This window comes from Megalopta genalis, chromosome 12 (assembly GCF_051020955.1).
Source record: "Megalopta genalis isolate 19385.01 chromosome 12, iyMegGena1_principal, whole genome shotgun sequence".
Classification (NCBI taxonomy): domain Eukaryota; kingdom Metazoa; phylum Arthropoda; class Insecta; order Hymenoptera; family Halictidae; genus Megalopta; species Megalopta genalis.
In genome coordinates, this window is record NC_135024.1 from 10,079,444 (window position 1) to 10,105,204 (window position 25,761).

The 25,761-nt window shown below is 30.4% G+C and overlaps 2 protein-coding genes and 1 long non-coding RNA gene across 7 annotated transcripts in view; 2 read left to right on the forward strand and 1 right to left on the reverse strand.

Moving 5' to 3' along the window:
- The window catches only part of Vha100-1 (V-type ATPase subunit a family protein Vha100-1), a 34,750-nt gene extending 19,865 nt beyond the window's left edge, over positions 1-14,885 (forward strand). For 3 of the 4 annotated variants that reach the window (XM_033468118.2, XM_033468120.2, XM_033468121.2), the window contains exons 4-11: positions 11,003-11,129; positions 11,211-11,387; positions 11,517-11,729; positions 11,818-12,586; positions 12,673-12,902; positions 13,653-13,869; positions 13,952-14,123; positions 14,249-14,885. In XM_033468118.2, coding sequence (XP_033324009.2) covers positions 11,003-11,129; positions 11,211-11,387; positions 11,517-11,729; positions 11,818-12,586; positions 12,673-12,902; positions 13,653-13,869; positions 13,952-14,123; positions 14,249-14,351 — 2,008 coding nt within the window. In that variant the 3' untranslated portion in view covers positions 14,352-14,885. Of the gene's footprint in view, positions 1-2,887; positions 2,989-11,002; positions 11,130-11,210; positions 11,388-11,516; positions 11,730-11,817; positions 12,587-12,672; positions 12,903-13,652; positions 13,870-13,951; positions 14,124-14,248 lie in introns of all 4 variants that reach the window. The other variant, XM_033468119.2, reaches the window with a different exon arrangement.
- On the reverse strand, positions 4,840-7,717 carry LOC143260443 (uncharacterized). Its single transcript, XR_013034605.1, has 2 exons — positions 6,053-7,717; positions 4,840-5,970 (listed from the first exon to the last, which is right to left on the reverse strand). It is a non-coding gene; the product is annotated as an uncharacterized LOC143260443 (long non-coding RNA).
- Positions 14,886-16,167: 1,282 nt separating the features above from the next.
- On the forward strand, positions 16,168-25,727 carry Gpdh1 (Glycerol-3-phosphate dehydrogenase 1). Of its 2 annotated transcripts, XM_033468141.2 has the most exons (8): positions 16,168-16,327; positions 16,919-17,096; positions 20,408-20,548; positions 21,117-21,258; positions 22,015-22,127; positions 22,814-23,044; positions 23,143-23,342; positions 25,172-25,727. In XM_033468141.2, the coding sequence occupies exons 1-8, from the start codon at positions 16,284-16,286 to the stop codon at positions 25,227-25,229; spliced, it is 1,107 nt and encodes a 368-aa protein (XP_033324032.1). In that variant the 5' UTR covers positions 16,168-16,283; the 3' UTR covers positions 25,230-25,727. The 2 variants fall into 2 exon arrangements, with proteins under 2 accessions (XP_033324032.1, XP_033324033.1); XM_033468142.2 differs by lacking the exon at positions 25,172-25,727 and having other exon boundaries at positions 16,169-16,327; positions 23,143-24,926.
- The last annotated feature ends 34 nt before the right edge of the window (positions 25,728-25,761 follow it).

The following is a 25,761-nucleotide window of genomic DNA, read 5'->3' on the forward strand; positions in this document are numbered from 1 at the left end:
TTAAGTATTTAAAAATGTAACCAGGTATAATCTTCCATAAGTTGATTTTTCAGATAATCTTATTAAGTAAGAATTTGACGCGCTTATAACACACTCTTATATTTCTTCTCTCCTAGAAATAGAAACAATTATGAATATTAACAGCTTTGATATAATGTAGTATTGTTTGGTAATCCATTATTGAAACACAAATGATGATCGACTGAAGATATCTTTTTCGATTCGAACCGCGTCGACATTTTACGATCACGTTGCGGCAATGCGATGGTTTGTTGGCAGAATGAAATTAAAATTGTTTCATCTGCATTTGCGATGAAAGTATCTGGATAAATGAGGCCAAAACATGTGTAATGCACAAAACAATGAGTTTCATAATTCACTCTTAAGAGTGTGGCTTTGTCTATCTAGCACACACACACACACACACACACACACACACACACACACACACACACACACACACACACACACACACACACACATATGCAGCTTGCAAGGGTTCCAGATATTTCATTTTAACCCTTCGATGTCACAATAACCAGTTCGCAAATGGTTAATTGCGTTTCCAAAACGTTCGATCTAGAACGCTTCGGTCCCCAAAATGCCATTTTCTTCGTAATTGTGGAGTAATTTGTAATATTCGGCAGCAACTCGACGGGGACCATTTTGTGATGTTACAAGATTATATTATATTTTCTAGATGAAAAATGTTAATTTTAAACTCCTTTACTAAAAATAGCGTTAATGAAAATTTCAAAAAGTTAACTCCTTTGATCAAAATAACGATAAAAAAATTTTAACGAAAGAAAGAAATGTCTATTTCCCCTGAATATTGCAATTGATGCCTAAAATTTTTATTTCGCGTAAAGATCTGCCCGTCAGGGAGAGATACGCATCCAAACAGACTGTTTATCTAGATGTATCAACTGGTTTGAATCAAATATTTGGTGCCAAATACTCATATATATGTATACATCAATTTAGTTATTGTGTCCTACTATTTTTCTGTAATAAATCTGGCGTACGAAACCTTCTAATTACTCGTTCGGTGGAAATACGATTTTAACGTCAATTTATTGATATACTACAAAGTTGAAATAGGTCAAACGACGTCTCACAAAACAGCTTTTGTTTCACTTGAACTTTCCTGATACCCGCAAGCGTTACGTATGTACAATGTCGGCGCATAGTGAATAGTTCTTTGACTTTATTATGCCGGTGCACACGAGAAGAACATAACTGCATCAATAAACCGACGATTCACAAAAATCATTATCTAATCGTCGTATATGATAAGCGCTGACAAAAGTCGGACACACATACTATTCTTGAACGTTTTCATAAATAGAAAATATTTATTTACTAATCATAATTGTTAAAATCTAAATGCTCGTGAAGCTAGAGAAACAGTTTTGAATGACTTGCTGCTGACAAACAGCATCAGTTTCATTAATGTTTATGGAAGTAAACAAACAATCTAGAAAATTTTTAAATAGCGTCGCTTTTTCATATTTTTACTAAGTTTATTGAGGTTTCTTTTACAATGATTCAGCGACTCATATAACATTCCTCAAGAAGTTGTGCGATACAAAAAGATGAGTACCAGTCTGAAATGAAAGAGCTCGTTCCTTTAATGTAAATAGTTCCAAACGTGTTAAGATAGTTAATATAAGACAACAAACTGTAGTACAAACATTATCAACATCTTCTCTGTTTAAAACTCGTTGTATACTCGTTTAATACCTACAAATTCTCCCTAATTGACGTTCAGATTGTGCACGAAAATGGACAATTTGGGAAGAGGATGTACGATTATTCGAGCCTTGCGGTTCGTTTTTACAGTCGTTGACAATCGGTAACTATAAAAACGAGCCGCAAGGCTCGAATAATCGTATCTCCTCTTCTCAAATTGTCCATTTTTGTGTACAATCTGAGCGTCAATTAGGGAGAATTTACTGTAGTCCCACTTCTTTTTTCCTTGCAAATGAGTGGATATAATATGAATAACAATTAAGGAGGTACATTTTCATTTAAGAAATAGTAACATAACCGATGTTATTCGTATTAAATCTGTGATACATATGTACATAGATATATGTAAATACAATATCTTAATTATGGTACTTAATTATGGTCCTAAAATTATGGTACTTCCGGAAAAATGAGGGGTTCCTCAGATCATTTAAAGTAACTTTTTCTTTAGCACAAATGCAATCCGCGGCTTCGTTTACGAGTTATTAATGAAAAACGTTGTCCAATGAGAGGTAAGATCAGCTGGCGCGAGGCGACCACGTCAATGAACTGAGCTTCGCGTCTACTCGTGCTCGCCTCTCATTGGTCAGTGTTTTTCGTTAATAACTTGTAAACGAAACCACGGATTGCATTTTCGCTAAGGAGAAAGTTACTTCAAATGATCCCAGTAACCTCTCATTTCTCGAAAATATCAAAATTTTGGGACATCCTGTATATACATACATCCATTGCATCCACGCATTTATGACAAAAATGGATAAATCAAATACAAAACTATAGCGTTAAAAGAATTTAAGGATATCGTTACACATTTCTTTCAACTTATCACAATTATTAAGAGAAGAAAGGAAATTTTTCATCTAACCTACGTTTCTTACAACGATCTTAAACAAATTGTAACCTACGTAAAAATACGCAATTCTGACCATTTTGTTACAAAATTTCCCACGTTTCCATGAGAGTCACCGAACCAAAAGCTGTACGCGTATCGTAGCAGGGATCGTTAAAGGTATCTTCAGTCACACCTGTGCGTGCGTTGAACGCAAGGGATTTATGCAACAACAGAATGGCATTTGAGCATTGTGGTGATGTCTAGTGTGCTAATGTGATTGTGTCTTGTCTGTTGTGTCGTTAGCAAGAGCACGCAGGCTTGAATCCCACCGAATCCATGACACGTGCATTGATTAGTGATGATAATATCGCCCGCCAGTCTGCCCTTGGTCCTGTCCAGCTGGGGTATGTACTCCATGACTAGTTAATCCTTCCCGTACATTATTGTATCCCGAATCGAATTAAAATAACTTTTTATTATTAACCCTAATAACTACATTTTTATACGAAATCCAACGGTTCTCAGAAAAAAAGAAAAAAACAAACAATTATCATGCATCGTTGCGTCTTCACTTTATTCTATTGCAAATCGCATCCCTCTGAGACTTCACGATTTATATAAACATACACAATATGCGAACTATACCGGAAATATACGTTGCCCTCGTTTTAACACAATCACGCATAATAATATCCACTCGTCGAATCCGCGATATAGCCTCATAAATAAATAATAAAGAAAAACAAAAGAGAACGTGATCCGACAAAACTGCGATCATCGTATCTTCTGCATGCTATTGAGTTCGTGGGAATTGTGCGTCGAGATCCTAAAATCTATCGGACGCCTAGAATGTCCGGGAATCACCGCGAGATTTATCAGAATCGATCAATATAGAAGAAACGTTTTCTAAACTAATCAAATGTTAATAAACATCCGTCTCTAAATTAACAACGTCACTGTCAGTACGTTTTTGTAAGAAAATGTAGGGTTTCAAACTGTTCCAATGGTGAGATGAAATATTTTTAAACAGGCCCATTTTAGGATTATTACAGTTGTTACAGGAATTTTGATATTGTACAAATATACTGAAACCATATATCCTATGAGGTGAATGTTAATTCTTTGGTAGCAAATGTTTTAGGTAATTTTAACGTTCAGATATTACATATATTACATATTTGTGCAGCGTTACATCGTCTCATGGACGCTGAATTTTCTTTTCTTATTCCACTTTGAATTTTTGTTACGCGTTTCTACCATTAATTGCGTTTTCACCAATTAGTTGATTTTGAGAATACAGGCAGACGAGTTTATAATTATGAAAAGTATTTTAATATAACTGAATCTAAACTAGCAAAGGAACGGCTACTGCAAATTGCTAGTGCTATTTTAGAAACATGCAGGGAAATAAAAGAGCAAATGTTTGCTTCCTGCAATTAACTTTGAAGTTGAGTAGGAACGTGCAACTTGAATTTATCATTGCCATTTAAACAAATTAAAAGGGAAATAAAACAGCAGCATCAAAATGGCAAATATTTACTTCCAGCAACGAGCTCTGTATGCGAGGAGAAATAAGCGACTTCAACTTGGTGTTGCTATTTTTAAAAACGTGGAAAGAGGAGTAAATGAGCAGCGTAATCTTTATCAAAAATATAAAATTACTGCTTTAATTGCTAGAAAACAGAGATTCTAACTCAGATATAGATGGATATGACAATGTTATTTAAAGCTACAGATATGATAAGAACAAATGTTGGCACGATTAGTTTCGAAATTACAGTTTGAACGATTATACCAAAATTATCGTCCGAGACATTTTTTGTATTTTCCATATTTTTCGAGATATTTGAAAATTGTACGGATAGAACAACATTGAGGAACAATATCGTCTGCCACCGATTCGAATTGTACAGTGCCAAAGGAAGGTTCATGTTAGCTGATGTCGAAAATAGTGATATCGATTTCCAATATTGAGTCATTGAGCAACTCTTCGATGCTTCAACAACGACGACGAACGTGTGAAAGACCCCCAGAGATAAACGCGAAAATACTGCAATAGTAGCGGACGTTTCAATCAGCAGAATTTTTCCGCATTGCCGTCAATAAATGGCTGACGTACACATTTGCGTTGAACATTATACGAATCCCTGAACCATTTTCAGTTTAATTAAATGCACACGTGCATATATTATAATAAATATAATTAATCTCATGTATGTACATACATTTGTGTACGCATTAATTGGCTGATTAAATTTTGCTCAAAATTATATTTAATTTATTCTTCAAGTTATTAAAACATCAATTAACAGACATATGTTTCGAAACCGTTAACGATGTTCAAAAATGACTCAACAAATTTATTTATTCAATGTCGTCGCTTTTTATCGTGAGTTATGTTCAAGTTCCCACAAAAAGATCATCGAGTTAATCACGATAATAGTAAATACTTTGATGATCAAGGTGTAGTGATTATATAAAAAAGACTGCGGATATGAAGCATTTATGAGGAAACTGAATAGATCAAATTCGAAACACTAAAAACATTTAAAATTACATTTTAAAACATTTGAGAATACTGTTGCTTTATTTACTGTGTGCACTGTTTACACTGTACGCACTCATTAAAATGATTAAAAAAATGAAATAAATATTTAGCTCCAGTACTGTTTTTCCGCGTATTTGATATTCGCGGTTCCCTATGACTTTTCAAGATGCTAGGGATAATAAGCTGAGTTTCGTTTTTTTTTAACTTGGAGTATAATTTTTAGAGTGTAGACTATTCCGTGTTCGGGTTGATGGTAGAAAGAAAGTTGTGTGTTGTGTCTTCTCGGAGGTAAGTTCGGTGTGGGCGTGTTTTAAATTTGGGACAGTCGGATTTGTGGATTATTCATTTTTGCGAGGAGTGAGGGAAACGGTCGCCCTGACTGATTGGAGTACAAAATTAGAAAGGTGACCGCCCCAAACTAAGGGTCACCCGCAGGTAGTGTTCGTGCCCTCGGGTGACGCCCGCGAAGTAATCCGAGTGTCCCAAGGATAAGCCGTAGCAAACAATGATCCGGAAAATGCCTCTTCTCGGTGGAACATGCATATCGTAAAAAACGGCTAGAATTGACATCTGGTGACCAACTGTGGGTCATAAAAGAAATACTTGAATAGAAGACGGAAATGGCTTTCAACGAAATTGTTTGCTACGGGTGTTCTGGCATTTCGATTGCTTTGTCCAAAATATGCTATTTCCTAGGGCCTTCGGTCCCTGGGTTATCCACATCTGGCAATTTTCCTCTTCCCAGGGACGGACGTAGATGGTCAATAATGTTTGACTCGAGGACAACATTTTTCCTCGTTTGATTTGTAGGGGTTCCGTCATACAACGGAACAAGTACCTTAAAATTAACGCAGACAATTTTAATGATGCATAAAAACCTGAAGTCTAGTGATCACTTTTCAATTAAATTTTTATGTTACCTCAAAACTGAAAAGAATTAATTTTTACACCGAATATATGTATTTATTTGGCAAAAAGGTTCGAGTATTTGACTAAAGTATCCCTTTGATTATTAAATTAAATGTTTAATGTCCAAACCTATGATCAGACTGTGGATCTTTATATTAGACTATAAACGTTGTGCATTGACTGCAAGAAATAAAAATTGCATAGACATTTATTCCTTTCTTGAATAATTTCAATTAGTTATAAATAATACGGTCAAATCATTAAGTTTTTCTAGTAGCGTCATTTTTTTTGCTTTGTCTATTTATTTTTCTTATAAATGCATCAAATCCACCTATAACAATTCAAAACTGAGAATGATAAACCGATTTATGCAGACCATATTAATAAAAATGCGGCAGAAGAAAACGTTGCGGGTAAAGATTTAATAAAACACTTTAACCGCTAAAATTACATGGTTTGTTCGTGTTTAACTTTAAAGAGCTAAATCGAATAATTATAAACGGTGTTATTACTGTAATTATTGCATAATTATTGTGTAATTACATGCGGTACTGTACATTACGATAATCAGTCGATGAATCTTTACCTTATGTTGTTAAACGAACATTATAATTGTTTTGGAAGACGCACTTTGATCGTTGCAGGTTCCGATATAACAGATAAGAAAAAACTTATTATTATTATCCGCAATGAAATGAACAAAGGGAAGCATCGAAAAGATAATAACACAAATTCTGATATAACTAAAAATAATAATTCAAATTGGTATGCAGAGCTAAAAATAATAATACAGATTTTGACACCATTAACTTTTCTATTATTAAAAGTCGACGACTCGGAACAATTCCTGTAACAACTGTAATAATCTTTCCACGAAATTCAATTCAATAACTATTACCGCGTAGTTTCCATAGTCACAAATCGGTTCGTTTTATTTTCCTCGCGTACATTTTCTTGAAAATTGTGGCGAAAGATACGTTAACTGTGCGATGAATTTTTTACATCTTACAAATCTACGCGTAGAGAAATGATTAACGTTGCGGAAATAGACCGATAAAGTATTATGTAACGTAATTGAAATGTATTGTCGCACTCGTAATTGTCTCACTGGCAATAAGAGTCTCCTTCTGAGATTGCAGCATTTCAACTACTTACAGATTTTCATCGTTGTCGTTATCGTACCCTTTAAAAGTGGTCGCGTCAATTTTTTGTCTCGTCAATGCCTTATCTTGCGTTGTGTAAAGTGTAAAGGCTATCGCAAAAGTTGCCACAATTCTCGAAAGTACAGATACTGAAATTTTTACGGGACCGCGATTGTATAACGTGTTTTTATTATAAAGTGTTTACATAGAAATGGAACAGTTGGCCATATAAAATTGTTATGCTCCAAAATACTCAACCGTGTATCTTTCTCCACGTATTATTAGAACAACATTTAGTTTGTTACAGCTTAAACAAATCCAGGTTTAGATTTACTCTCGGGATCGCAGCTTAAACAAATCCAATCTTAGATTCATTCTCGTGATCGCAGCTTAAACAAATCCAATTTTACATTTACTCTTATGATCGCAGTTAAACCAAATTCAATAATTTAATTAGCAATACGAAGTCTCATTTAGAATAGTGACCAACAAATTAATCAAAAATCTGACCAAATATTTTAATGAGGAAGTGTAACTATTAGATTTGTACTTATTGTTTTTTAAGAAACTTATCTAATATCCATATTATATAATATCCACCAAAAGTATCCCATATAATGGAATGTAAATTACTATAGAGAATGGTCTGTATGAAATTCTAAAAAGCTGTTTTATTAGAAAATTGTTAGAGAGGAGAAGGAGACTCTTATCTTGTCTTTTCTTATAATTGTGTGAGACTCTTCGTTTCGACTCTGCAACGTTTTTGTAAATGAATGATCTTTCGATCTCTAGACTTTTATTTGTATTATTTGGCATATAATAATGTTTGATTTTCAATTGATCATTGCTGCCTAACTCGAATGACCCCTCGATTAATTTCACAATTGAAATATCATTCTCGACCTTCAGTAATTGTATAACTGATGTAACGTTCTATTTTATCTCACAATTGCAAATTCGAAATCTTGTGATATAATGTTATAAAATTTGACCTGATCTTCTGTCATCTACAGTAAAGTATAGTAAAACATTGCGATATAGTAAAGCTTCTATTTTAGTTAAACTGTTTCAATAAATTATTGTATAAAAATTTATGTATACGCAAGTAACATATTACGTAACTAGTATGTCTATAAGGTAGAGGTCAGCAAATTATTTTTGACGTTTGTATCCAACATCAATGTTCCACAAAATATCGTATAAAATGTAAAAAGTCATATGGAGTCAAAGTGATTTCACGTAGTACCAAAAAATACAAATTTTTCAACAATATTTAAATTGAAGTAATAAAAAATTAACATCTTCCTATTATTTTATATAATTTCCAAATGTCCTATTTATCTTTGTTCGAGAATATTATACTTGTGAATTAAAAAATTATGATTATATAAAGTAATTCAATTATAAGAAAAGAATTCAATGGACGATATGATCAAATTTTATTAATGATTTTATGAATAATGTGATGGTATATTTGAAGACTGAATTTTGGGAATCTATATAAGTCTTCGTTAAATGATAAAATCATTGTATTTGTTCTCAAAAGTGTTATTAACATGTGTAGGTCCCTTCAAAAACCAAACTTAAGCATCGCAACTCATCAACTAATAACACAGAAAATAAATTGATTATCCGCCCTTCCTGTCATATAACTATTACGTAATCATTTTCTTCAGTGCGAACACACTTTACTTGCAATCTATCTAATAGATTTATATAATTCTGAAATCTATTGATATATTTACACGTACGTATCTCCAATAGTTATCCATAAAACGACTTTGAACGTTTCATACAGACCTTGCTTTGCTGAATTTATGAATGTTTTCCTTTACTAATCCTATCACTGACAAAGATCGCGGAAAATGTAAACGTCGAATCTAAAAATCTATAAACGCTATTGCAAATATACTATACGCCTTTTACTCTTCTTTTATACGTCCGTAACGATCAAATAAGAAGTGCATAGGGGAGAGTCGTGCAGTACCGGGCGTCTTGAGTTTTTGTGCTGTAAATTTGAAAAATGCAATTTGTAGCATAAATGAATAAAATTAATAATTAACAATATTTACGGTCTGCAATTTACGACGGTTGAGGAATTGTCGTCCAGTGCCAACCAACTGCATGATTATTATATTTTCAGATCGAATTTATTAATAGCATTCGTAGAGAGACGTATGAATTCCAAAATAAGAAAAAAACGGTCACTATTAGACTGCGGATCTTTATGCATTTATGGCAAGAATGAGTATATCAAATATAAAACCGTAAAAACACTTGAAGAATTTCAAAATACTGTTTTGCATTATTTTCAACTGAACGAAATAATTTAGAGAAAGTAGAGATATCTACGTATAGTTTCTGTATCCCGCAATTAATTAATCCAAACCATTTTTGTTTTACATAAAAATTCGCAGTCTAGACGTTATTATCCTGATCCGTGCATTTGGCATGTGTGCAACTCGCATTTTTAACACACTATACCCAATTTTTGTCGAATGAGTCTTTGTAAATGACATGTTCATAACTTCATCGGCGGGATCGAATTTCTTCTTTCTTTGAGTCGTTTTCTTCCAATTTATGAGAAATTCCGTTCTTTTAGAATTTATAAGAAAAAGTTTGGTCGGTATTGAACGATAATTGAATGGCTGATACAAAAGCGAGAAAGAATTTTTAATTCTTATAGGCAATCTGCAAAAAAAAATATAAAATAACAGACCTACATTGTAATATAACTTTTTGTACACCGAATATCAACGTAAACGTTCGAGAACATTGATAAAATTGAAGAAAGAAGAATAGTAAAACAATAGTTTAAATTTATTTATATATAGAAAATACAGTAAATAAACTAACAAGAAAATCTAGGACAAGCTTTGGTCGGTATTGTATAACTCTCCCCCCTCTTTGTAGCTCTATTTATCTGAACTCATCATTTGAATGCATTTTCTTCCTGTTGATAGCCAGTAATTGTAGATGTATGATGCAGGAATGACAAAGCCGATATTAAACTATTTAATACTTAACATATTATTCCTCTAACATTCCGTAACACAGTGAATCTGAATTAATACTACAGTGAACTATCCAAGAGCCACAATATCAATGTATATATATCGATCATGCCAGTTCTGACTCTATTCCTAAACACTTTTTATTTATTTCCATTAGCACATAATTTATAACTATGTTTATTTATATACGATATACAATATATGCAACGTAACAAAAAGTCTTTCGAAAAATTAATAAACTGCTTTCGTTTGACAAACGATTTTTCGATTTGCCATATTATAGGTTATTCTAATATATAAAGTAAGACATTCAACTACTCTGTACATTATAATATACCTTTACCCAGAATTCCAATGTATTTCAAGTTTGTAATTAATAATAACAGGTGTTTTTATCAGGAGATTATAAAGGACCATGGCTACCTAATCATCATTTTTCAGTAGTAACGTACAAATGTAAAAGATATTTACGGTTAAACCGCCAAATAATGCATTGAAATGCTACACGATACAGGTTGAAAATAATATGTATAATATAAATGGTATTGACGTAGAACTTTCAATACGGCAGTTTTCTTGGTAAACAACACGTGGGAACAATTTTTCTATTATATTAAGTTTATACTTATGACGAATGTGTAGTATGTGTGTGCGTGTGCCTGTGTGTATGTACGTGAGTTTGCGTGTATGTGTGCATTAGATCGATTCACATTATCATAGAATAAATTAACCATAGTACTAGCCATAATGTTCGCTTCATTTACTCGAAAATCAGGTGACTTACTAAAATTATCCTTTAAAATAGTTTCGTGGCAGGAGTGATTCTAAGGGAACGGATCCCTGCATTTGAACGTATGCTGTGGCGAGCCTGTCGTGGTAATGTATTCCTACGTCAAGCTGAAATTGAAACACCTCTTGAAGATCCTTCGACAGTAAGCAAAAATCGACAATTTCATCGAGTACATTGTTTCCACCGAGAATGTTTCATCAACGTCTCACTGTATCCTTTTTAGGGGGACCAAGTTTTCAAGTCCGTATTTATCATATTCTTCCAAGGAGATCAGCTTAAAACCCGCGTGAAAAAGATCTGTGAAGGATTCAGAGCTACTTTGTACCCGTGCCCTGAAGCACCAGCTGATCGCCGTGAAATGTCAATGGGTGTTATGACCCGAATCGAAGATTTAAATACAGTTAGTCATTTTTCTCTGTCTGAATTATTTCGTAAAATTACATATACACGGTTCTCATTGATTTTGCACCACGCTCACGATGATCATCTTCTACGTTTTCTTAATAGCTTATTATTATACGATGTACAGGTTCTTGGCCAAACTCAAGATCATCGTCATCGAGTTCTGGTCGCTGCTGCAAAAAATATCAAAAACTGGTTTGTCAAAGTCCGCAAGATCAAGGCGATTTATCATACCTTAAATTTATTCAACTTGGACGTGACACAGAAATGTTTAATTGCCGAATGCTGGGTTCCGGTGTTAGATATCGAAACGATTCAACTTGCGTTACGTCGTGGAACCGTGAGTACCTTCCTAAATGTGACCATTTGTAATCAATGTCATTTATATATATATATTATAAATTGTGTTTGCTGATTTTCTGTTTTAGGAACGCAGCGGTAGTTCTGTGCCGCCAATCTTGAATCGTATGGAAACATTCGAAGATCCTCCAACATATAATCGAACGAATAAGTTTACGAAAGGATTTCAGGCATTGATAGATGCATACGGTGTTGCTTCTTATAGGGAGATGAATCCAGCTCCTTACACCATAATCACATTCCCATTTTTATTTGCTGTAATGTTCGGCGATACTGGTCATGGACTGATCATGTTCCTTTTTGGTGGATGGATGATACTGAACGAGAAAGGGCTTGCTGCAAAGAAAACAGACAATGAAATCGCGAATATCTTCTTCGGTGGTCGATACATTATTTTCCTCATGGGATTGTTTTCAATGTACACTGGATTTATATACAACGACGTGTTTTCTAAATCATTGAACGTCTTTGGGTCATATTGGAAAATTTCCTACAATTATAGCACAATAAATTCAAATGCGAATTTACAATTAAATCCTAGTAACAAAGATGAATACTACCAAATCCCGTACCCGATAGGAATGGATCCTGTATGGCAATTGGCAGACAACAAAATCATCTTTTTGAACTCGTACAAAATGAAAATATCAATCATTTTTGGCGTTGTACACATGTTGTTCGGTGTAGTTGTTGGATTGTGGAATCATATGTACTTTAAAAGAAAGCTTAACATAACTTGTGAATTTATCCCACAAATTATATTTTTAATGTTCCTTTTCTTGTACATGGTGCTTCTTATGTTTATCAAATGGATAAAGTATGGTCCCGATAGCGGTAGTGAGTATTTCCTTGAGTCTGATGAAAATACATAATATAATATCGTCTGTATCATCTATACATATCATGCTTTTTCATTGTTACAGAAACGGACCAAGTACATGGTCCTTTCTGCGCACCATCCGTATTAATTACGTTTATTAACATGGTATTGTTTAGCGGTGGAACTGCGCCTGAAGGGTGCAGTCCATGGATGTACGCTGGTCAAGAAGGAATACAAAAACTTCTTGTAGTTCTGGCTGTTCTTTGCATTCCGTGGATGTTACTCGGAAGGCCTTTTATGCTAATGTACAACAAAAAGAAGCAACATGTCCAGGTAACAGAAATTTATGCAAAGAATTTTTTAATTCGTAACTTTTCGATCAGATGGATTATGAAATACTACGCTAACTGGAAATTTGAATAAATATTTGTGTCACGAGTATGTACTTTCACGTGCCAGTTGTCGACATAACAACGTTTTACTAATAAAACTACATTCCGTTAAAGATGATACTGTAGTTTATAATACCAAGTTTCAAGGAAATTTATGCATAGAATCTTTAATTGACAATCTTTAATTTAGAACTTTCTATTATCTACACGAAGATCACAGATTTAATCTTCAAATATTGTTTACATTGATTTAATCTCCAATTAATTAAATATTCAATACAGTATAATATGAATATAATATTTATCAACCTTGAATATTAAGTTAAAATGCATATATTGTATTTAATTTATTAAGTATATTAATTTTTATTAATAATTATTAATAATAATTAATTATAAAAATAATTATTAATAATATATAAATAAAATAATTATTAATAATATATATTTATTAATAATTACTTTATTAATTATTAAACTTTATTAAGTATAATAATTGAATATTAATAGAAATTTCCATTCAAAGTAAAACATCATAAATAATGCACATCGCAATGTGAAAAATGAGAACGTTAACAGAATTTGAATATTTCTTTATAGTTCGTACATATTTTTATACTAGATGATATAATATTATTAATCAAATGAATTTATATACTGAAAACTAACTTTATTGGTATTTTTTTTTTAGTTAAATAATCATGGAACTGAAAATGGTGATGTAGAAGGTGGAGTTGATTCCATCCAGCCAAATAGCGGTGTTGTTCAAGGGGGACATAAAGAAGAAGAAGAGGACATGAGTGAATTGTTTATTCATCAAGGAATTCACACTATTGAATATGTTCTTGGCAGTGTTTCTCATACTGCGTCATATTTACGTTTGTGGGCTTTATCACTTGCTCATGCTCGTAAGCTAAGAGATCAATTTTCTATTACATAATCCATAATACACAAATTTTTAATGCGTATTTTTTTAATTTATTTTATTAGAATTATCAGAAGTATTATGGAACATGGTCATGAGAAATGGATTACAACGAGAGCATTGGTCAGGTGGTATTATTCTATGGGCTGTGTTTGCATTTTGGGCTATTTTAACCATTGGTATTCTAGTACTTATGGAAGGGTTATCAGCCTTCCTACATACACTCCGACTTCATTGGTATGAAGATTGTATATATTACAAATTATATTTAACGTAGTGTTACTTTAAGAAAGTTGATTTTAAAATTGATATATTCCAATTTTCTCGTATTAAACTTATTTTTTCATGTATTATTTTTGCAGGGTCGAATTCCAAAGCAAATTTTATGCTGGACAAGGATACAGCTTCCAACCATTTTCGTTTGAAATTATTTTAGACGCTGCGCAATCTACTACAGAAGACTAAAACAAGTTTAAACCATGAAAAAACTTCATTTACAGAACGCATTCTTAGTATTGTTATTTTGTGATATGTAATAGCAATTATTATATTTCACTATTTTTGTTGCTATTGTCAACTATACGAGAAATAGTATAAACATTAAACATTTTGATTACGATTCTAAAAATTATGAAATTATTTTCCTAAATTACAGTTGTACGCTAAATGACATCCAGTATACTATTCAAGAAGTCATTGTAACTAAACTTAATTTTTAATGCTACAATTATCACACTTCCTCTGATGTGTATTTACTTAGAGAATTCAAGAATATAAAAAAATAAAAGTTGTAATTAGATCTGAAACATATAATGGAAGTAAATAAATATTATACGTAGGCATGTGTATTTAATTTCTATATGTACTAAACATGTTATATCTCGTCGATTTATTGCTCATGTAATACAAGAGTAATGAGAAATTAAGCAATTGTAGCTAAAACCGTAATACACCTCTACTTGTGCGTGTTATATTGCTGAATAAACAATAATAAAAGTTCATGTGTACAAATTATTCAAACATAAATCAAGTTATCACTTATTTAAAATAATATAAGGTGAATATCATTTAATTAGTAATTAATAGAGGAATCAATTTCTGTTATCATTAGTCTCATAATCATGTGACGTCATTATAAAACGTAACTATTCATACTATCTATTAAAATTGATTTAAATGTGGTTCTTTTCGTTTCCATACAATCAACTAAAAATAATAAGAATTATTCAAAATAATTAATAGTCGCGCCGTTATGCTTGAACCGTTAAAAAATTCATAATTAATTTTATTAATGAATTTTTTTGTCATCAGGTATGTATCTGATAAACTATCTTGTTATCAATTTGAAGGTGAAACATTATGTAAACAATTTCCTTCGTAAAGTTTCACTGATAGCAAACAGTAGATGATAATAAGACGAACAATATGTATGCGTTCAGATTAGGCATGCTCTAAATAGCTCTATATACAGTTAATGAGATTTCGATAAAAGTATTTTTCTTAATAAAATTAAGTACTATATACATTTTTTCGCTATAAGTGTTTCCTGAAGCTTAAATGTAAAGAAATTCAACAGAATTTAATATACTCCCATATTTATAGTATGCACATAAGCAAATATTTACAATATATTATTCTTAATTTTCATTGCTACTTTAATATCCATTTATTATATAGTTATTAAATTATGTAAACTGAAAATATGCACTACATATCTTATAGCTTTAGACGTTGCTGAAACAGATAAAATATTCTTTTGTTATATGCAGAATCAAATATTTTACCGTAAAGAGAAAATAATATGCGCGTAAGTTATTTAATATCGTTTCACATTTTTCCGCAACAGACCTTGATTTATCACGTAATTTATCACGTAAATTATAAAAATAACACAGAGTCGAATTACAACTGATTTTCAGTTATGAAAAATCAGCAATATGCAAATGTGATATCTATTAATATTGCCTTCTTTTATTCCACACACATTTAACAATACAATAAAATAGGTATGTACATACAATAATATCTTATTAACAATAAGCAATATACGTTTAAAATAATTAAAATCGTTTAGTGTTTTGTTTAAAAGAACTATTGCTTTCGAATTTATATAAAACAACACAATTGGAAGGCGACAACTTTTATCAGAGTGTATTTATGTATCTTGAAGCAATCTGAATTGCGATAATGTCTCAGCTATCAACGTTCGTTAATATCAACACGATCGTTGGTATGTATATGTGCGCTGCCACTTCCACGGAAAATAGCGCAAGTCTTCTCATGTGCGAAGCTGTTCCAGTCGTCCCTTTGCTTCAGAGTTGCACAGGTCGTGTCTAACACTCCTCTATTCTTTACATTGTTTAAACGTGTGTCTCCGACATTTGGAGCAACAAGACCATGGCAGCTAAACAACGTGTTTGTATTATTGGATCTGGAAACTGGTACGCTGCCGCAAATACTAAAACCTCTATTTTCCATAACCGAAAACATCTCCAACGTCAATTTAGCAAATTTCGTTAAAATAGCCAATATTGCGATTTATTTACACGTGCTGTCTGTACAAGTCGTCTGAAATGTCACGGACGTAAAATTGCTTCCTATTTATTATTCTTACGAAGTACATATATACTTTCGTATTTGGTGCCTACTATTATTTTAGAACAAGTGTCACTGATTTTGCCGTACTCAGAATCTATCGTAGTACTTTTATGATATTTATAGAAACATGCGTTAAGAATTACGCAAATAATGATAACAGCACATTGCATAGAAAATCATGCTGTAAAAAATGTATCTATGATGCACATTTCAGATTATATTTCAACGAATGTTATTATTTTAAATACTTAGATTTTTACTTATAAAGAATCGATGAAAATCGCATGTTGTATAATTAAGTTACTCGAAGAAGCTTAGGGAGCATAAGTTTTTAATGAAACATTTTTTAGTTGCATACAGATTTGCGTAAACTTTAAATTTGTATAAGTGATAGTTTTGTTAGCGTTTTCAATTTCATCTCATATGCTTTCCAGGGGTTCGGCTATCGCGAAGATAGTTGGAGCAAATGCTAGTACACAAAGCATTTTTGATGACTGTGTTACAATGTATGTGTATGAAGAAATTATCAATGGAAGAAAATTAACTGAAATTATCAATGAGACACACGAAAATGTAAAATATCTTCCAGGTCATCAACTTCCACCCAATGTGGTAAGTAATTTATTATGAGACTTTTTTAATAAAATATTTGCTTCATTTATCTCGTTAATTTAGAAATTGCAATTTAATAACTTGCAAAAGTTAATATGTTCTATATGTGTTTTAATAGGAAGTATGAGATTATAGGAATTCATATATTTTTATCGTAAAAGTTTAAATAATCGTGAGACACACACTTTATCAATTTCAAGTAAACACATGTACAAATGATGTCATATCTTTATATTAAATAAAGTTGACTTCATGTTGTTAACTTCAAGTGTTGGACTGTCAGATCACATGTACAGACTAGAAAGTAGTAAATTGTTTACTAGTAGGTACACATAGTTTTTTATGACTGAATTAATATAACGGTTTTGACACATTTTCCCGATAAGTTTTATATTCCAATCTAATATATGTACAATCTGTTTGCTAGGAAATAGACAAAACAGACATTTCGCAATACTTAGGTGTGTCCTTTATGTTGAATAGCTACCGTAGACTGTAGACATTCTTCCGCAAGCTTAATTTGCGTTTACGTAACCCTCGTGACTTGTGAGATAAGAAATATATATTTAAGTATAGTTTATCTGCGTACGCATGTATCTATACATATGAATATTTTGCCTGCTTATTTAGATTCGTAATTAAAGAAATAGCCTTGTAACCAGTTATAGCTATTCTGGAATAATACAGCAGAATAAATTTTGCTTAATTTGTTAAATAATTTGTTATGTTTTAGACATCTTCGCTTAATATTTACTTCGAATAAAATAAAATGATTTTTTAATTTCATTCTGATTTAATTCAGATAAATATGTATACCACACGTATTCTTATACATAATTACCGAATTTTCAATACCAATGACTTTCGCGGAACAGAACCTTGACCGCGACCAAAGCGGCTGAGGTTATATTGATTCGTAACTCTAGACTCTAGATGCTTTATATCTACCGCGTATCTTCACAACTTTCAATTGGGATATCTAAATTTGAAATATAAAAATTTTATCTTAAAACTAACAATTTAAACAAATTCTAATGATGTTGATAAGAATTCGTTTCTATCACATACATACATAATTTTTGATACATTGCTTATTATTAAATGTAGAGTAATAGTATTATTATTAAAATAATATTAATAAAATGTATCAAATAATTATGTAATGAAAGATATGTGTATTTATCAGCAAGTACTTATATTTGAATATAAGTAGAAGTTTAAACAATTTCAACTTTGTCTTGAGTAGATTTTTAATTATTCATATTTAATTTAGAATGTTTAGAGATTCCTATTTATTTACATGCTACTTCTTATAAAAAGAAGTAAAAACGAAATAAAAACCTACAAACTAGAATAATGCCTATCTAAAATAATAAGCAAAGTATTTCTGTCGATTAAAGTTTTAATATTCTAGAGAAAAACAAAAGGCAATATAACTAAACAATAAAGCAATAGTTTTATGTATATAGTTTAGAATTTTTAAACAATATTACAATGCATAACAAAAATTCTAATCATATGTGAGAAACAAATTTTATTGTATAGTCTTTGTGCTAATTTAAGAATCTTTTGTCTTTAATATAATTTGGCAGGAAGAAGAAACATATCTCAGGAGTGAAAATAGTCTGTTATGCAACTCACAGAGTCCCCTGCAATCAGAGAACTGACTTTGAGTGAACAATTACCTTGGCATCCAATTTAAAATCTTATCCCTTACAAAATGAATAAATTACACATTTATTGCCCTTGTATGTCCTTGCTCAGTTTAATCTGAGCTTACAACTATTATACTCTTTCAAAGATATCTAGGAAATGATTATTATCATTGGAAAACAATAAATGGCTATATATTATTTATGATGGCTATATATCATTTGCCAAAATAAAAGTTACAATATTGAATCAACATCCACAATATCAACATCTATCAACATTTACAATATTGAAGATTTTTAATGCATGAAAAATTATATTAAAACATTTGTACTTTAATCTCTTGAAATAATAAACTGTTTAAATTATCTTTGAAATCTAATCTTTTGCAAGAGATAACAGATGTTATTGCATTATATAAATAATGTTTTGTTCGATGATTGATAGAAACATTTATCAGCTTTGATAAAAAAAAGCTTAATATATAATCTCAGACAATAAATTCCTTGTGAAATAAAAGTAAGCAATATAAGAATAACGTAACACAGACTTATATAACTAGAAGATACATAGATATCATCATAAACTTTTATATTTATTATTTGATTGATAGCATAGAAATAAAGTAGTATTGCACTAATCATTGTGCAATCCTATTGCTATTAGTAATTTCGATTTGATACAGAAGTGTTCATTGATCAAGAGAAAAGGAAATTTAGATATTGTTTGTTCTTGCTAAACTTCTTTCTTATACATTTTGATATGAGTTGTCTTATTCTGTTTCTGTATTAGATTGTTCTTTTACCAACAATTTTGTAGTATTAGTTGAATGTAGATATAATTTTATTAAGCATATGTCTTGATTCAGTTTTCTGTATTTTACTCATGTATTTATGATACTTTTATTTTAAGAGACAACATCTAAAAAATGTAATTCATTAAGTAATGCCCGAATTCTGAGTCTTTAAAAGATTTTAGTTCTATCTGAAATATTCAATTTTACCAGCTTTGAAAATTTTGTGAAATGTAAAGACTATTTTTATCTCGAGGACCTGACATAAATCTGAAGAAACCCAGCTCAGTCTATGTTTCAAAGGTAGATTATTATTATTACTTCAGACTTGAAACATAGGGATGGTGTGAGCAGTTATTATAACTGTCAGTGCATTTTAGGCACCTTCTATGGAAACACTGACCATAAGGCAGTAGGGTAGTGGATAAAACATTAACATAATATGCAGCATATTGACTTTTTTTCAAAGGATTGTTGCTTAAATTGGGAAGATTAAAATATGTATAGTCAAGAAATAAAATATAATAACATTATAAACTTCGGTGTCTGAGGAATCGCACTTATATACTGAGACAGCACACACAGATAGCTTTTTCATTTTTAAATTAAATTAAAGCAAATTGAATTTATGTTGAGATACTATAAACATATTTCTGAAACATTTCACATTTATATATACATTTCACATATATATATATATATATATATTCCAACTGAAGATACTTTATGATAGATTTATATTACATATATACACATAATTTGATAGATATATGTATTTATGTGTATATATATATATAACATAGAAGTAATTACATTTTCTCAGAGATAAATTTTTTGATATCAAAATTAATGTGTTATATTCTAGGTAGCTGTTCCAGATCTAGTAGAAGCTGCAAAAGATGCTGATATTCTCATCTTCGTAATCCCACATCAATTCATTCAAAGAATATGTAAAACACTATTAGGGAATATTAAGCCAACAGCAGTCGGTCTCTCTTTGATAAAGGTACAAATTTTAACTATTAGTATAACTGAAAATTAAGGATTACACATATTTATTTGTTCCACAAAGTATGTCAGAACTACCTATTTATTAGAAGGTAGTGATAAAATGATAACATATATTGTATCAATGGAATATTGATATGATTGGATGGATAGCTCTTTATGAAGTCATTGTTATGTCATAAGTATGGATTAGATCGAGTCATAAATAACTTCCAATGCAGTTAGGTAGAATTTATTATTTGTATCTACCCACTATGAATCACCAGGACAATCTTTTTTGCTTTCACTAAATAGATAAGGTTTCAAAATAAATAAAATAAAATAATTTTGTTAAGACATCGAGCATGGTATTAGATTTACTAAAAATATCTCATATTAATAACTGTTACACCAATGCACTATTCTACATTATTTAAAAGAGAAAGAGAGAGAGAGAGAGAGAGAGAGTATTCAGAATTATATGCTCTCACTAAAGCTTTTATTCAATCAGATTTAGCTTATCTTTAGTATTATAATAGTTACCTAAGGTAATTATTCCAACTGTTTTCTATATCTATTTTCTGTAGGGATTTGATAAAAAAGAGGGTGGTGGAATTGAACTTATTTCCCATATAATTGCAAGAGAACTGAACATTCCAATGGCGGTTTTAATGGGAGCAAACTTGGCTTCTGAAGTAGCTGAAGAGATGTTTTGTGAGACAACTATAGGTAATGTATAATCTATTTATAAAGTTCAATGCTTGTAGCTTATATTTAAGTCTCCCAGAACTACAACTATTTATATTTGGATTGATAATATATGTATGTATTATATGTATGTATTATATAAAATACAGTTCTATGATCAGTGTCTAGTGTTACATCAGGAAGAGACTATATCTATTTATGTTTATGTCCTTTTTTTTATATTTTCATTTACCCGTTTATTTAAATCTCGTCTACATATTTTTATTTACACTTTATATTTATTTTTAAATTTCATCATATTATTAAAAATGCGTTATTTAGATTTCAAAGTAACAATTACACAAAAAGGTCGAATCAAAATTCTATTTAGAAGTGTCAGTTACCTCATGGTTAAAGTGATTATTAATATTAAAGAAATAGAAACACAGGTTTTGTTCAATTCCATAGATATTGCTCATATTTTTAAACTAATCATAACGCAACGTTGATATGTACAATATTAAGGTGGCAACTCTGGTAGTTATAATATATACTGTTATCTGGATTTTATTGGCAAAAACTTTTAATTAGAGTCTTCTCAGTCATCAGTTTAATATGATGACCGTTAATTTATAGTAACGTTCAAACAAAATTATTTATTTATTTGTATTTTTACAGATGATATGTAATTTATTTGTTGACCAATTTTAATGATCTTTGTTGAGACCATTCAATGAAAATAAATCTTTTAATTAAATATATTGAAATATATTATTATTTATTGCATTTCATTCTCAGGTTGCAAAGACCAAAATATAGCGCTGACATTAAGAGATCTAATACAAACATCGTACTTCCGAGTTGTGGTTGTTGAGGATGTTGATTCAGTTGAATGCTGTGGTGCATTAAAGGTAATTATGCATTATATAATTGTATTATACTTTTTAATCTTCTCAATAATATCCTTAATAATACTTTTAATGAAGTAATGAAGAAAAAGTTCATATACAATTTATGAATTGGGATTCAATTCTTTAGTTACAAACTATGAATTATTACAAAGTAATTTAAAACTTCTACATGTGACAAATTATGCGGTGAAAGGAACACAATTTAGCAAAAATTCTACTGGAGAATATTATACAATTTTTATTCTTTCTCGATTGAAAATTCTTCTGCAAAGAGAACAAAAGGATTAATCTTCAATTTCAATAATTTGAAAATAAAGCCGAAACCGTAATTTTTTACTTCGACTTTCACCCTATTATATTGTTATGAAGAATTATTATTAAATAATATATATAAATAATAACATACACATTCACATAATGAACGTGAAAATATATACTTTAAAAAAGATATACTATGACCATAATCTTTGTAACATATAAAAAAACACTTCCACAAATGCATGTCCTTTCCGAAACTATTCAAAATATATTATTTTTAAATATTTTTCTCTATGTATAGTAAATAAAACATTTTCTATTAATTGTTAAATTAGTTAATACGCATAAATTACTTAATAAATTTCTTTTAAAACAAATTATGTTGAGATACTAACTATTAATGTTTCTTCATATTTAATTTTTAACAGAATATAGTTGCCTGTGGTGCTGGTTTTGTTGATGGTCTAAGATTAGGTGATAATACAAAAGCTGCTGTCATTAGATTGGGACTTATGGAAATGATTAAATTCGTAGATGTATTTTTCCCTGGTGGAAAACTATCTACATTTTTTGAAAGTTGTGGTGTAGCAGATCTTATTACAACATGTTATGGTGGGCGTAATCGTAAAGTTTCAGAGGCATTTGTTAAAACTGGCAAGGTTAGACCAATAATACTAAAAAAATAATATGACGTACTTACTGTACTATTCTCCAATTGAAAAAGAACATGCAAAATACAACATTTATTTATTTACAGACAATTGTTGAATTGGAACAGGAAATGTTGAACGGACAGAAATTACAAGGTCCCTTCACTGCTGAAGAAGTAAATTATATGCTGAAAGCAAAAAATATGGAAAACAGGTTTCCTCTTTTCACATCTGTACATCGGATTTGTATTGGTGAGATTAAACCACAGGAACTAATTGAATGCATACGCAACCATCCGGAACACATGTAAGCTTAATTGTCTCCACTAAACTAATGGTGGATTAGTTGAAATATCTGACCTTTATCTGAATATGATATAGGCTGATAGTTATTTTATTTGACGTACTGTACAATTTAATTTTCAAATTAGATTACAAATATTTTTGTGCCATAATTTACAAATTGAGCATATCAACAAAAGAATGTTATGTAAATATGTAATACATGTTAAAATTAATTTATTGTGATTGCGATACACGTGCCAGGTATAGCTCTTACGTTTGCAATTTGTTAGAGAATTTAGTGTTTTAGTAAGAAATTTAAAAATCTTCGTTTGACGATACAATACTTATTTGAACCATGGTCCTAGCTATGCTAATGTTGCTGGTTTTCCTTCAAAACATTGAAAAAGTTGGATAGTACTGTACTCAAAAACACCAAATAATTAAAACTGATATGTATGATATGTAAAAACGTGTAAAAACGTGTACATATATGTAAAAAAATAGTCATTGTTTTATGTACAAGAAAAGTAGGTACATACATATTTTTCTGAAGAACTCGTTTATTGCATTTATTATGTACAAGATGAAACTTGAATTATTTCTATCAGTAAAGTATTTCATATACGTCCACAATGAATATGGTGACAAAGAAGACATAATATGAAAACGGCTTTTAATGTCACGAACAGATTTAGTTATAAAAAAAAGAGTAGCTATGTTTGAAAACAAAATGATTTGGGAAGATATGCTCTAGTATATATATACTATCTAATAATCGTTCATTTTACTGATACAAATAAAATAAGTGTTGTAAATGGTAAAATTAGGTGCCTTATTTTGCATGCATATCTATTACTCTTATGCTTTATGGGGTGTATGAAACTTAAAACGTTTGAATATGGAGCAGCTTTTTTCAAATACTATACAAATGCATACATATTCTTGTCATTAAATGGTTAAAAAGTTACATGTGCATTATATTCAATGATTGTATTCTAAAAAATGTGATTTCTTTTACGTAGTTTAATAAACAAATTATTAAGAATAATATTATGGAATCGGAAAAAGAAGAAAAAGAAGGAGGACCATGGTAATTAATATTATCTTACGATGTTTTCATCAGTAATTTTTGAAAATTTTTCTATTAATACCTAAATTGTTATTCATTAATCTCTTTGCTTTTAGCTCTTATCGTCCATTTTATGATTTGAATTATGTATCATAATGCACACAAGAATATTTTCAATACACCCTTACAGCATCATTAGTTTCTTTAAACTAATAAATTATGTTTAGAACACTATTGTACATGTTAGTAAAATGTTAGTATAATGAAATGTTAGATAATTTATGAAAGCACAGTATGCGCTACTCTATATATTTTAATGAGAATTTTATCAGACATGTTATATAAAATATAAAGATTTTATGAACAAACATGTATCAGCGACTTTTGTTGGTAATGTAGGTTTTATGTACCAAGAATATCAATTGTTTAGTCACCTGTTAAATTGTAGATTATTGTAAACTGTTACATTATGCAATCGAAGTTATCATAAACAATGTAATATGAGAGTTAAATATATGACTGTTATTTATTATTTTACATTTGTTTAGTTTAGAGTCATATTTGCCCTTATTCCAAAACCAAAATTAATATTTCTGCAAAAGATCGAGACAATACGGTCAGAACATCTTCCTGCATTTTGAATTGTTGCAATTAGACACACATTTCTCTATACATAGAGAAAGTAACGTACGTTTATGCATGTAACAATACATGATGTTCGGCCGTATTGTTTATTGCGATTAACAGATGTCTATTTTTAATTGCATTCGCTTCGTATTTAGGAACGATGACGTTAATGCATCAATGCTGCAACTACCTGCACCGAGATGCCATCTGTGAAGATTATATTGGTGGACACGGAAGAGGGATGATGATGCTCGCGTATTAATGTCTAAAAAATTGTTACAAATTTATAGATTATTTTTGAGGTGTGATAGATGTTTAACATACGAAATGTTCATACCAATTTGAAACAATGCAGAGATAACAATTACTATAATCATAAGTACAATATAATATAGTACTTTTAGTCTCGAAAAACTATGTTATTGATAAAGCCATCAGTTTTCATATTTTCATTATGTTCTTTATATAGACACTTGTCTATATAAATTTAATGTAATTGATTCATTTCTTTTTTATGGTCACTAAAATCTATAAAAATTATATTTTATTAGAAATACATTTTAGTTATATTTAACTTCTGATTGCAATGTAAAATTACATAACTACCGTTAGGAAACGTTAACGGCCAAAAGGTATTTGTACAGACCTATTTGTAATTATTTCTTAATTTTATACATTTTTAAAAAATTTTAAATAAATTTGTTTTTTGAATGTATTGTGTACATCTTTATTTACTATTACTTCT

Excerpts from the sequence above, each read along its gene's own strand:
- Gpdh1 (XM_033468141.2), top strand. The coding sequence starts at position 16,284 with ATGGCAGCTAAACAACGTGTTTGTATTATTGGATCTGGAAACTG. Across the intron at positions 17,097-20,407 it reads ATCAACTTCCACCCAATGTG|GTAGCTGTTCCAGATCTAGT; the intron begins GTAAGTAATTTA and ends GTTATATTCTAG. Across the intron at positions 21,259-22,014 it reads GTTTTGTGAGACAACTATAG|GTTGCAAAGACCAAAATATA; the intron begins GTAATGTATAAT and ends TTTCATTCTCAG.